The sequence below is a fragment of the Anopheles darlingi genome, chromosome 2 (assembly GCF_943734745.1).
Source record: "Anopheles darlingi chromosome 2, idAnoDarlMG_H_01, whole genome shotgun sequence".
Taxonomy (NCBI): domain Eukaryota; kingdom Metazoa; phylum Arthropoda; class Insecta; order Diptera; family Culicidae; genus Anopheles; species Anopheles darlingi.
The window spans coordinates 76106057-76116812 of NC_064874.1; the positions used below are offsets into that span (position 1 = coordinate 76106057).

The following is a 10756-nucleotide window of genomic DNA, read 5'->3' on the forward strand; positions in this document are numbered from 1 at the left end:
ATTCGACGATTGCTCATTGAAAGCGTTGTTCTCCGCCCTGCGCTCGCCCCGATAGAAAGTTTCGCCGGAACAATAATGCCTTTTCCGGCACCATTACGCTTGATGGCGCGCATTCATTAAATCACAGGCGTAGGAGGTATGCGACTGGGCACGACCGGGTGTCGAGGCTGTGGAAGGTCGGAACACGGAATCGCAATCGTGAGCGAGATCGAAAACAATCGAGGAAAGCCTTGCCCTTTTGCTTCCCACTTTCGACTGAATCGCTTTTTGCATTATTTTTCGGTGTTTTCGACGATTTATCTGCGGTGCCTGGGTATAGGAAGACCTCAACGCTCAACGTCTTCTTTCGGCGGCCGATGGAAAACTTTGTTGACATTAGGAACGCTTTATGTCGCTTCTATCTGCGGTGTAGTTGGTGGAGTGACACAACGATCCAATATCCAAGACCTTCCCACTGCTGGTGTGCCGGAGGTAATGGTGATTGCGTGTATGATTCATGCAACAAGTTTGGAAAGCGGGGGGTCGAGGGAGACAAACAGACAACATTATGTTCGATATGGCTGCATGTTGGTACCATAAATCGTGACAATACTTTCGGTGAGCTGCACACCACCTCGTTTACTACTACGTGTCCTTTTCCTTTTGTTTGAGTAGCACATTGTTTGTCGAACAATTGTCGAGCAATGATTAGGCTTTATCGTGGTTGGGATGCGGCAATTGTGTTGATATTACTTTTTTTGTTTTCTGAAAAATGTGGAAAATATTCAGCAAACAGTAATGTCGTTTGGGATGAAATTTCCTGCAAGTATTTTGAATACAAAACACCCTTGAGTCTAACTTATCTCTTTGGCTTTTCTTGATTGGTAATATTTGCTCTAGACGTGCCTATTGTTGTCTTATCTTCGTTAAGCACTATGGTAATAGCAATCCGTTTCATCATCCTAACTGACCTGTATGACCTTTCATTTCCAACTTATCTCAATTGATTTCGCAATAGTATTGCCACTTTGTAAAGTAGATTGCCAAGTTAAAAGGGCTAAATTGAAAAGAACATTATTATGTATCCGATGCTCCGATCACTCACTTTCCTCCAGCGAATCCTGTTTGAATTACAAATTTGCACTTAAAACACGTCAAGCGTCTGACTTCTGAAGTAATCCCAACACGACAATACAGCAGCTCCTCCGTCTCCCATGTGGCAACGGTTTGCCGTTGAGTCCAAAGATCGCCGCTTCGACGGCGGAATATGAAAAATCTCAACTTATCATTCCGAACCGCTATCCTCGATTTATGCGTTAAATCTCAACTGACTCCGGCAATCTATTGAATCAGTATGCCGGGCCCCATCGTCCCCCATCGGTCGACGGCATCGGTGAGCACCGTCTTTCCTCGGCCCCCGGACCACGTGTGGTTCCTCGTGGACGGAAAATTTAAACGGAACACCAACGCTACGGATAAGACCTGACCGTGGTTTTCAAACCCCCAGTCCCGCACTCACCCGCTTGTTCTGTCGTGGTCGTGTTTGCTCGAATCCCTCGACCACATCACGTCTACCCTCCGCTACCTCAGGTCAATCATAAATATTCATTCGTCATGTGCACCGCCAACAGTCTTCCCCCTCCACCGCCCCTGGGTTCACACATTTTTCACGTTCGTACTACGCGTGTACGCTCGAACATATTTACATAAACATCGCACCGGTTATTGCAGCAGCAGCGATGGCGTTGGTTTGGTGGCGTTAAAATCAATAACCGAAACCGGAACACCACAACACCACCGAACGAATCGAACACCGTTCCCGTGTGCCACCCAATCCTCGCCCGGTAATCCTGCAAAACCCCGTTCCACGAAGGCGACATTGAATGTGATGACGTTTTCTTCACTTTACGATCGTGTTTTTTTTTTTTTTTGGGAGGGAGCTGGGAAGGATTGGTTCCATTTTTTACTTATTTATGGAATTCTCCTTTCACAGGATCGGTCGTCCTTTCCGCCTCGGAGACTTTGCCTTTGCCAACGGTACAGTAGAGAGATTCCGCTTGGCCGCCCAAACAGGCTCTTCTGAAATTAGTTTTCTCTCTTTACCAACCACGTAAACCAGTGCGCTGGTATCCTGTGGCTGCCCAAAACAGGGGAAGACCTTGGGCCGAGGAAAGTACCGCTTCCATTCTCCCCCTGCCATAGATTTAGGGTTGGGTTTTCGCCACAGATTTGGATCTGGGATCGCCTGGTGACGTCGCTCGTCGCTTCTATGCTCGCAGGATGAAAGGAAACTTTCGAGCGTTTTTTTTATGACGGGTTGGCAAGTTGGCGCTCAACATAACGGTACCGAGAGGTTCATGAAAATAGTGAAAAGACTCGTCCTCTACCCCTCCCTCTCCCCTTCCCTTACCTTTGTAGTTCATAACCGTATGATCGCGTTCTGTTTGAGGTCCGGGCAGCATAAACCGGATTCAAGCCACGGGTTCCAAGCGCCAGAATTCGGAAGTGACAAAAAGTAGGCTGTGCGCACTTAAATCAAACACACTTTTTGCTCATCAACACGGCCATGCCTTGTCGGTTCCCCCAACTAGCAGACCACGGCCACGATGCGGTCCGAAGCACAAAGATATGAATAAATCTGGACAGACGATGTTAACGAAATTTTCCTCCCATAAATTATGCTTTTTGTCGCCGAGTGCCGGCTCGTTCGGACCGTCTTGCTTGACCGCTCACGGCCAAGGCGCAGCAGCAGCAGCAGCAGCTTGAGGAAAAACCAAACCATAGATACCGGCGTCCTGATAGTTGCGTGCACGGAGCGAACAAATGAGAACAAACGGTGTGCTGCCCGCTAGGCCGGCCCGCCTCGCACAAGATGAGTCCGCATGTTTAATGTTTAGCACTCCACCCCTCCACCCCGACCCCTCCCCCCCCATTCCTCCCTTGAAATACCGAAAAATGTCGGATTTATGGAGCCACTCGAGCTCGAGAGATCTGGCATCTGTGGCCGAGCGGAATGGAACGTTTTTCACTTCACGCCCTGTTTCGTGGTTTGACAGTAAATGTCCGGGACAACAACGGTGCGAGCGAAAGACCGAAAACTACAAATCGGCGCAGGCGAGGACCACCGGATCCATTGTTCGATAAATATTCATAAGCGGCTGTCAACGGGACGGGACAAGACGGGACTTCCTTGTTGCCAGGCGACCGTTTCGATTTTCGCCGCAAAGAAATGTAATGGTCCCATTTCCGCTCGGGCCGCCATTCAACCAATCGAGGATCGGGATGCATTGGGACAATTTATGGCCGCAGTCCCACGAGGCGTTAACATCCCGTCGGTCGCACCGTCAACAGATCGTCAGAACATCATTATGGAAATTGAGATTACTCCAAAAACCCGCGCACCACGGTTAGGCCTTCGGAGGGGGAGGCTCGGTCCCCTCGGCACGGGCGGAAACTGCGCTGAAAATGGCCCAAACATCTGTCCGGCTTGTCGTCCGTTTGCGGGATTATGCAATGCAACATGTAATTGTTTTGAAATGTGGCTCTAATTAATTCCCACCGCGCTTAGCACGAGGGAAAGGGAGCGAGGGGAAGGGGAGGGCCTGGACACCGGGGATCCGAGTCGGAGCTGCTGTGGGCGCAAAATGAGCGATTGAGTTGCAAATGGCAGCCACTCGACAGTCATTAAACGTCGCATTCGGTGCGAATCATTAACATAATAGGGAGGAACTGTGTATCACGTAGCAGTCCCTCAAGAGGGGGATGGAAGGTTGAAGGAGGGCAGCGAGAAAGAATGGAGTCCCTCGATACACACGCAACACAAACCGAACTGATCGTTAATACAGCGATTCGCACAAACGATGTTAGGTATTTTGAGCGATTAAATGTATTCTGTTTGGAGAGAATGTCTGATACCGGCATTTGCACTTCTTCGCAAAATGAATCTTTTCTAATGATCATTCGTGCCATAATGACCCAGTTTCTAGATGTGCTTGTGAAGAAGTTATGTGATTTTATTATTTTCTGTAAACGATAAAAATTAGACAACTACTTTCCATGAATGTTTCGGCGTAATAGTCTAATATTTTTGATGACACGATGGATACCGACTTTGAAAGCATTGGTTTTGAGAAAATATCTTCAACAGCAGCGAGGAAATATTAAAATATGTACGTCTTTTTCTATATTTCATCCAGAGTTTGCCGCCATTTTTACGCGAACGTGAACTAGCATGCTTCTGCAACATACAAATCCTCAGCTCAGAAACTAACGGGCTCACTTACGATCCTGAAGAGCTCTCTTATGCTGGATACTCGAAAAGGAAGTTTACATGTGTTTAATCCAGACATAAACTCTATTAGTTTACTCTAAGAGACTCCACCTCTAGAACCATCTTAGCACTCTTTTCGCGACTCAACAGCATTCCATTGTTCATGAGAAGGCTGTGTGGTCCGTGGCCCAACAGCTTCCCACCGCGAAGCATAAAATGTGTAACCATAATGTGCTCAACACATCGTTACTACCCCAAAGCCCAGGCCCAATTCCGAAACGTGATGCGAGCCATAAATCTTATCCCGTTCGCGGGCACCACCGCCCAAAAAAAGGGTAATTTTAGTTCCCTCCATAAAAGGGGATTGGCGCCATTTTGCAAGAAAAAAAAAAGATGACATAAAAATCCCGGAAACATCGCCCCGGAATGCGCTTTAATGTGCTCGATCATGAATCGAGCGAACGGCAACGAGGTTGATTACGTACCATACACAGACGCCTCACACACACACACGCATCAAACGGCGATATGGACGAATCTCGTGCCAATTGCATACCGCTAGCCCTGTTCCACTGTCGGTGCTGTTCCGCTTTAATGTGTTTTTGTTTAATAAACGAAAAGCATAACATCGGCGGACGAAACAACGGCCGGCTGCTGCCAGCTAGCGATCATTTTAAGGCGAAACACGAAACTTCACTCAATAGCTGGACGGCCCCTCGAGCACACCCGTGGTACCGCACACGCCAGACGCCAGCACACCGAGCATCACAATGGCCACAGCGAGCCGCCAGCATGTTGGGTGGATTGGAATTGATGCTTCTTGGAACCGCTTAGATTTCGCTGACTCGCAAGGAATGTTGGTGGTTTGGTGGTGTTCGAGGCGAAAGGATATTCACCTGGACTGGTGTTATGGCCCCATTTCCCTCCCTTTTTTCCTTGTGGCATAAATGACACTCAGCCACGCAACGACTTCCGGGCAATTCCGGGCTCGAGAAGGATTGTCTGGTGTCGCCGGCATTCCTGATTGCTTCTTGGCTCTCTTCTGCGTGTGTTTTGTGTGTGTGTGTGTGTGTGTGTGTGTGTGTGTGTGTGTGTGTGTGTGTGTGTGTGTGTGTGTGTGTGTGTGTGTGTGTGTGTGTTTGGGGGTCTATGAGGCAAGAATTTCCATAAATTGACTCACCCCACCATGTGGCATGATTGGCCGATTCTCAACCGGTCGCCGGCCGAACCCTCCGGATTCACCGGTGATTTCGACGGTGACGGTGGCAGCACGGCATTGGCAATTCTCGTAAAATCAAAGCTCGATGAAACGTAAACGTCCGGTATGCCGAAAGTGGCCATAATACGTTCCTCTACGCTTGTGCTCGTGGTCGTCCTCTTCGACGTTCTCGGCGACGGCGAAGACGTAAATCTTTACCTTCTAAGGCACCTTCTTTTGCTGCCGGGCGGAAAAACCCGGAGCACGAGCAGCGTGACCGCGGTCAGTGGCAGTGCCAAAACAAAAGAGGAAAGTCGTCGAAAGACGTGCCTCCGACAGGTCCTTCGTATGAAAAATTAAACACCAGATAAGCGGCACCGCAGCCACCGGGCACCGACCGACCGACCGACCGACCAACCGACCAATGTTATCGGCCTGGTTGATGAGTTGCCGGCGGTTCCCGGCCACAGGAGTAAGTGATTTGCGCCATCAATTTCCGGTGAACTATGACACGGTTTAACGGGCGCTGCGGTTGTGTCGGTGCCACCCTCCGGGCGCTGCGTTCCTCACGCAACGCCAATGAACTGGGCGAAATCGTCGCTAATCTTGACGCATAAATTAAACATAAACCCAAACCAAAATGGGCACCATGCGTCCTTTGGCGTTCGTGTTTGTATTAGCCAAGGGCAAGACCGCGTCAACTGGTTCCGTCCGTCCGTACGTCTGGCTGGTTTGGATAGAGTGTTGTCGAGGGAAAGAACCGAAGCGGAATATGTTTTCATTCCTCCGCGAGGCGTACTCGAGGTCGATGCCGCCAACTTGACGGTTTGTTTTTGGCACAAACATTGGCCACGGTACCGCCAGGGCCAGAGCAAGATGTCTATGCTGGTTGGCTGGAATTGTGTGGCGTAAATCTTGGCTTCCACCATTAATCTTGCTCGCTCCGGTCGCTGCCGGTTAGGGGATAACGGTTCCCCGGAATGGCAGCGTGTGTGTATGCTAAGTGAGTGAGTGGTCGCAGCGAGAAGCCCGTAAAGTCACACAAAAAACGAACAGAGCTGAAGATGCGTATGCGGAAGACAACGCCACACGGTGCGGAGAGTCATGCTCGATCGAGCGGTCGGATGGCGTTGCAAAACGGCGTGTGATGGAGGCGCCTGGCCGCCGGTAAAAACGACCCCTTTTTTTGTCTAGGACTTGCTCGAGAGTGCACATCATGCCACGGCGATTTACAATCATCCTGCGAGGATTTTTAAATTTGTTCAACTAAAGTATGGCTTTTGTTTTAATGGAGAAATAAAATATGAATCAAGCGCGTGAAGTAAAGTGCTGGTAAAGTCATGTGTAACATTTTTTGGTAACTAAATAAAACTGTAAATAATGTTCTATGTTAAACGGATTTAACCTACCTAACGTATTCACGAGTTGGCTCGTAAGAAAAAATATTTTATTAACAATTTTGTATAAACTTGTAAATGCACAAGGTTGTTAATGATAACGCATATTAACAAGCTCTTGCACCATCGGTAAGAGTATCTGCAAACCAACCCAGGATTATCTCGTTTTAAAATTGGAGGCTCTTTAACACTCCGTGAAACGGTAGTTAAAATATTCCTCGTTTGCATAAAGAAAGCAAATGCAAATGAGTATCTCCCAAATGTTTGGATGCTTTCGCTCAACACGCTCTTCATGTAATGTAATGACGTTGCTACATAGTTGTGACAAAATGTTTTTGTTGTACAATGTAATTGATGGCCATTCTCTGATAATAATGTGGCAAGTATTTTGTTACATTATATAACAATCCATTGATAATATTAATTGATTATATCGCTCGTATCCATCCCAAAACGTCTTTAAACTTCCCAGCATAAATTTTGCAAGCAGGAAATGCAATAGCTCCGGCCACACATTCATGCTGGCAGATTCGGGTTCATCCACAACCACCGGCAACCATAACCTAATCTACGGGCTTTTAGCAACCGTTTAGCTTATGGGGAAAGTCGTCGCTACGCTACTGTCACCGTGTTATCGGTCCTCGTAGGGACATTTGCCCCGGCTCGGAGCATGGAGCACAGCACCATCGAACCGAAATGACGGCTCTTTCGCTGCGCGGGACCGTCAACCCGGGGAATTAGTCATTAGCATTAGCATCATTCGGGGACCGAGCAATGTCGACCATCCCGGGCCCGAAAGCTTGTTGAGCCCTGTTGAGCTCCCGACCAGGCATGTTTCATTACCCTCCAACCACGGCACGGCAAGGGTACGGGGGTTTCGGGGCCACGTTACAGATGACTTCATTTAAATTTCAAAATTTCAATCCTCAACTGTGCACGCGCTCTGTTCCCACCGGGAAGGGTATCCCACCGGCGGATCTGGCACCGCTTCACCGCCAGAAGCGGCGATAAATGCAGTTTAATGGCGCCTGGAGACCGACCTTTGCCTAACGGTTGCGCGTCAAAAACTACAACTGCCAGAGGAAGAGCGGGAAAATTGTGGAAGCAGCGGTGCTATGGATTGATGAGGATGCAGCTCACGTACTTTGCACTCAACAGGACAGGCATCAGTTCGTCCGGGACGGAGCGGCCCTGGATGGTTGTTGAGTGATGGTTCTGGCAAACGATGCTCCTAATGTCACCGAATATCATCTTACATTAACAGCCAAGCTAATGCACTCGCTTGCTTACTCTTTATCACCTCGGGAAGCTTATCCATCTTTCACCCTTTTGTGTGACGCAACATATCGCATGACCATAATTCAACACTACGTACCTACCGACTCCCTCCTGTTGCTAGTGGTTTGGCTTCGCAGAATCCGCTTTCTCGCTCCATCTTGTTCCTTTTCTACGATCGATTATAGCTAACACTGGACCTTTGCTCTCTTTCTCCCTCGGACTCTCTATTTCTCGAATTGTCGCCTCGATGTCACGATGGCAGCGAGCAGTGGCCAGTACGCACACTACGTCTTCAACTCCATCGATCTGGACCGGAATGGCTCATTAAGCTTCGAGGTAATGTATCCCCTCCCCGGTCTCAATATTCCGTCTCGGGCTTCTTCTATTTCATCGTTTTTTTCTTTCGCACCAACCGGCACACACACACACACACCAGGAGTTCGTCGCCAACCTATCGATCCTGCTGCGTGGCACGGTAGACGAAAAACTCCAGTGGACGTTCTCGCTGTACGACATCAATGGGGACGGTTGCATCACGAAGGAGGAAATGAAGGAGATCGTGACGGCCATCTACGAGCTGATGGGCAAGGTACCGGAGGGATGCGAGGAGGAGCAAGCCATCAAGGAGAAGGTCGAACGGTTGTTCGAGGTAAGAGCGTCCGCGTCGTTCGGGTTCTGGAGGATTTCTATCACCGATCAACTAACAGGTTTTTCTTTCTCGCTGATCACAGAAAATGGATCGCAACTGCGATGGCAAGATCACGCTGGACGAGTTCATCGAGTGCTGCACGAAGGACGAAAGCATCCGCCGATCGATAGCCGTATTCGATACCATCTTCTAAGGCCCCAAGGGCACGATGGCCACACTTCCACTTTCAGAAACAGTTCAAAAACTCTTTTTCTAAACTTCATATCCGGGAATGGGTTGGGCTGGGAAGGGAATGGGCTGGGGATGGAAAGGATGCGAACTCGCTCCCCCCTCCCCAATCTCTATCTTAGAACTAGAACGAAGAGAATTTTGATGTTACACACTTTGCATATTCTATATCCTGTTGCTAGTTGATCTGGGTTACGGTAGCAAAGCTATGCTCACACATACCGCTTCCAATTTGACGCCATAGGCCGGTAGATACAATCGTACAGGAACACATTCTTACATCAATGTATCCCCTGGAAACACGGCGAATTTTTGGGGGAGTGCGGCATAGGTAGCGACTAGGACTTTTTAGACTTTAGAACGGTTCTCCCTTACATTTTCTACACCGTTCACATCGTTTAACCGGTTTCATCCGGTGTTCAGGCTCCTTCCCATTTCACGCCCGTTCCTTGCCCTACTTTTTCCATTGCATTGCGATTTTAAAAAGGCGGTTATAGTAGTGGGCATAAGCTGAACTAATACATCTTGTATCTCTTGAACTTTTGAAAGTCTTCACGATCAAATGTACTCGAAGGTGTTGCCAACAAAGCATCATGGTGGCGCATGGCGCCGCGCTTCCGATTTCTACCCTTTTTCCAGTGTTTGTCCACTTTCGGCCACACCAACGGCCACTTCCTTCCTTTCATGTTGGTTGCAAACTGTATGTGTTTGTTAGTAAGTGTTTACGTGTATGTGTGTGTGTATGTATGTATGTATGCATGTATGTGTGCGTGCGGTATCTTGGCTAAAGGTATCGTTAGAGCAACGTGCGCGAGCTCAAACTTATCGCTTCCTACAAAGGTACGGCTAGAGTACCGGATGTAGCGAGCGCGTACAGGGGCAGTTAGGGTATATATGGTTTTCGATGGGTTTTTTTTTGGAATGTGATTTATATCCTTGCGTGTAGTTCTGACTCTCACCGATTGGGCATGAAATCCAGTTGTTTTCCACACACCAGCACCTCTTTGTTGTGGCTTTTCCCAGGGAAAAGTGTTATGCAGGGCCCTTTCTCGATATGACTCGATCGGGAAAGGCGGGAAGCTGGAGGTGTTGCAAGGAAGCAAGGCAACGGTGGCGTCGGGGGCGGACCGTATTAACCACTAAACGAGTTTACAGGAAATGAAATGATATAAAAAGTAATTCAAGAAAATACAATATTGTTATTTATTTAGTAAAACGATTTAAGAAACTAGAAATGGAGAGAGCTGCTCCTCGGCTACGCCACACACAATATATCTGCCGATCATGAGCATAGCATGAGGTGGGGTTGACGAGTTTACCATCTACTACACATTTTGCATGCCTCTAAATGTTTCCAATTGTTGTTGTCTCTTGATTAAAAAAGAAAACTCTTAAAGCAGCAACGCGTCTCCAAGTGTGATGTGGAATGGCACGAGGTGGGTTTCTTTAAAGTCGGAAAAGCTTAGAGGGTCGGGCAGGACAAGAGTTCTGGTACACTTCTCACGCCGCGTTCAAACAGCAGCAATAGAATAAAAGCGAGAGCGCTACTCCTTTGACCACACCAAATATCACCAGACACCGGGCTTTCGACACTCCATTTCAGTTGTTTCGATGTTTGTAATATGAAATCCGTATTTCCATATTATCAACTAATAAAGTATCCTTGTACAAAAGTACTGAATCCCTGGTAATTGCTTAATTTGTTAAACGAAGCGCAAAGTGTAATGCTAAAGCGGTTGATAGTGTAGGGTGAACTT

The 10756-nt window shown here is 48.1% G+C and overlaps 1 protein-coding gene across 2 annotated transcripts in view; it reads left to right on the plus strand.

The window, feature by feature from the left end:
* Positions 1-10656, plus strand: part of LOC125949662 (Kv channel-interacting protein 4-like) — a 41791-nt gene extending 31135 nt beyond the window's left edge. For both annotated transcript variants that reach the window (XM_049676922.1, XM_049676921.1), the window contains exons 5-7: positions 8385-8458; positions 8559-8771; positions 8854-10656. In XM_049676922.1, coding sequence (XP_049532879.1) covers positions 8385-8458; positions 8559-8771; positions 8854-8964 — 398 coding nt within the window. In that variant the 3' untranslated portion in view covers positions 8965-10656. The remainder of the gene's footprint in view (positions 1-8384; positions 8459-8558; positions 8772-8853) is intronic.
* The last annotated feature ends 100 nt before the right edge of the window (positions 10657-10756 follow it).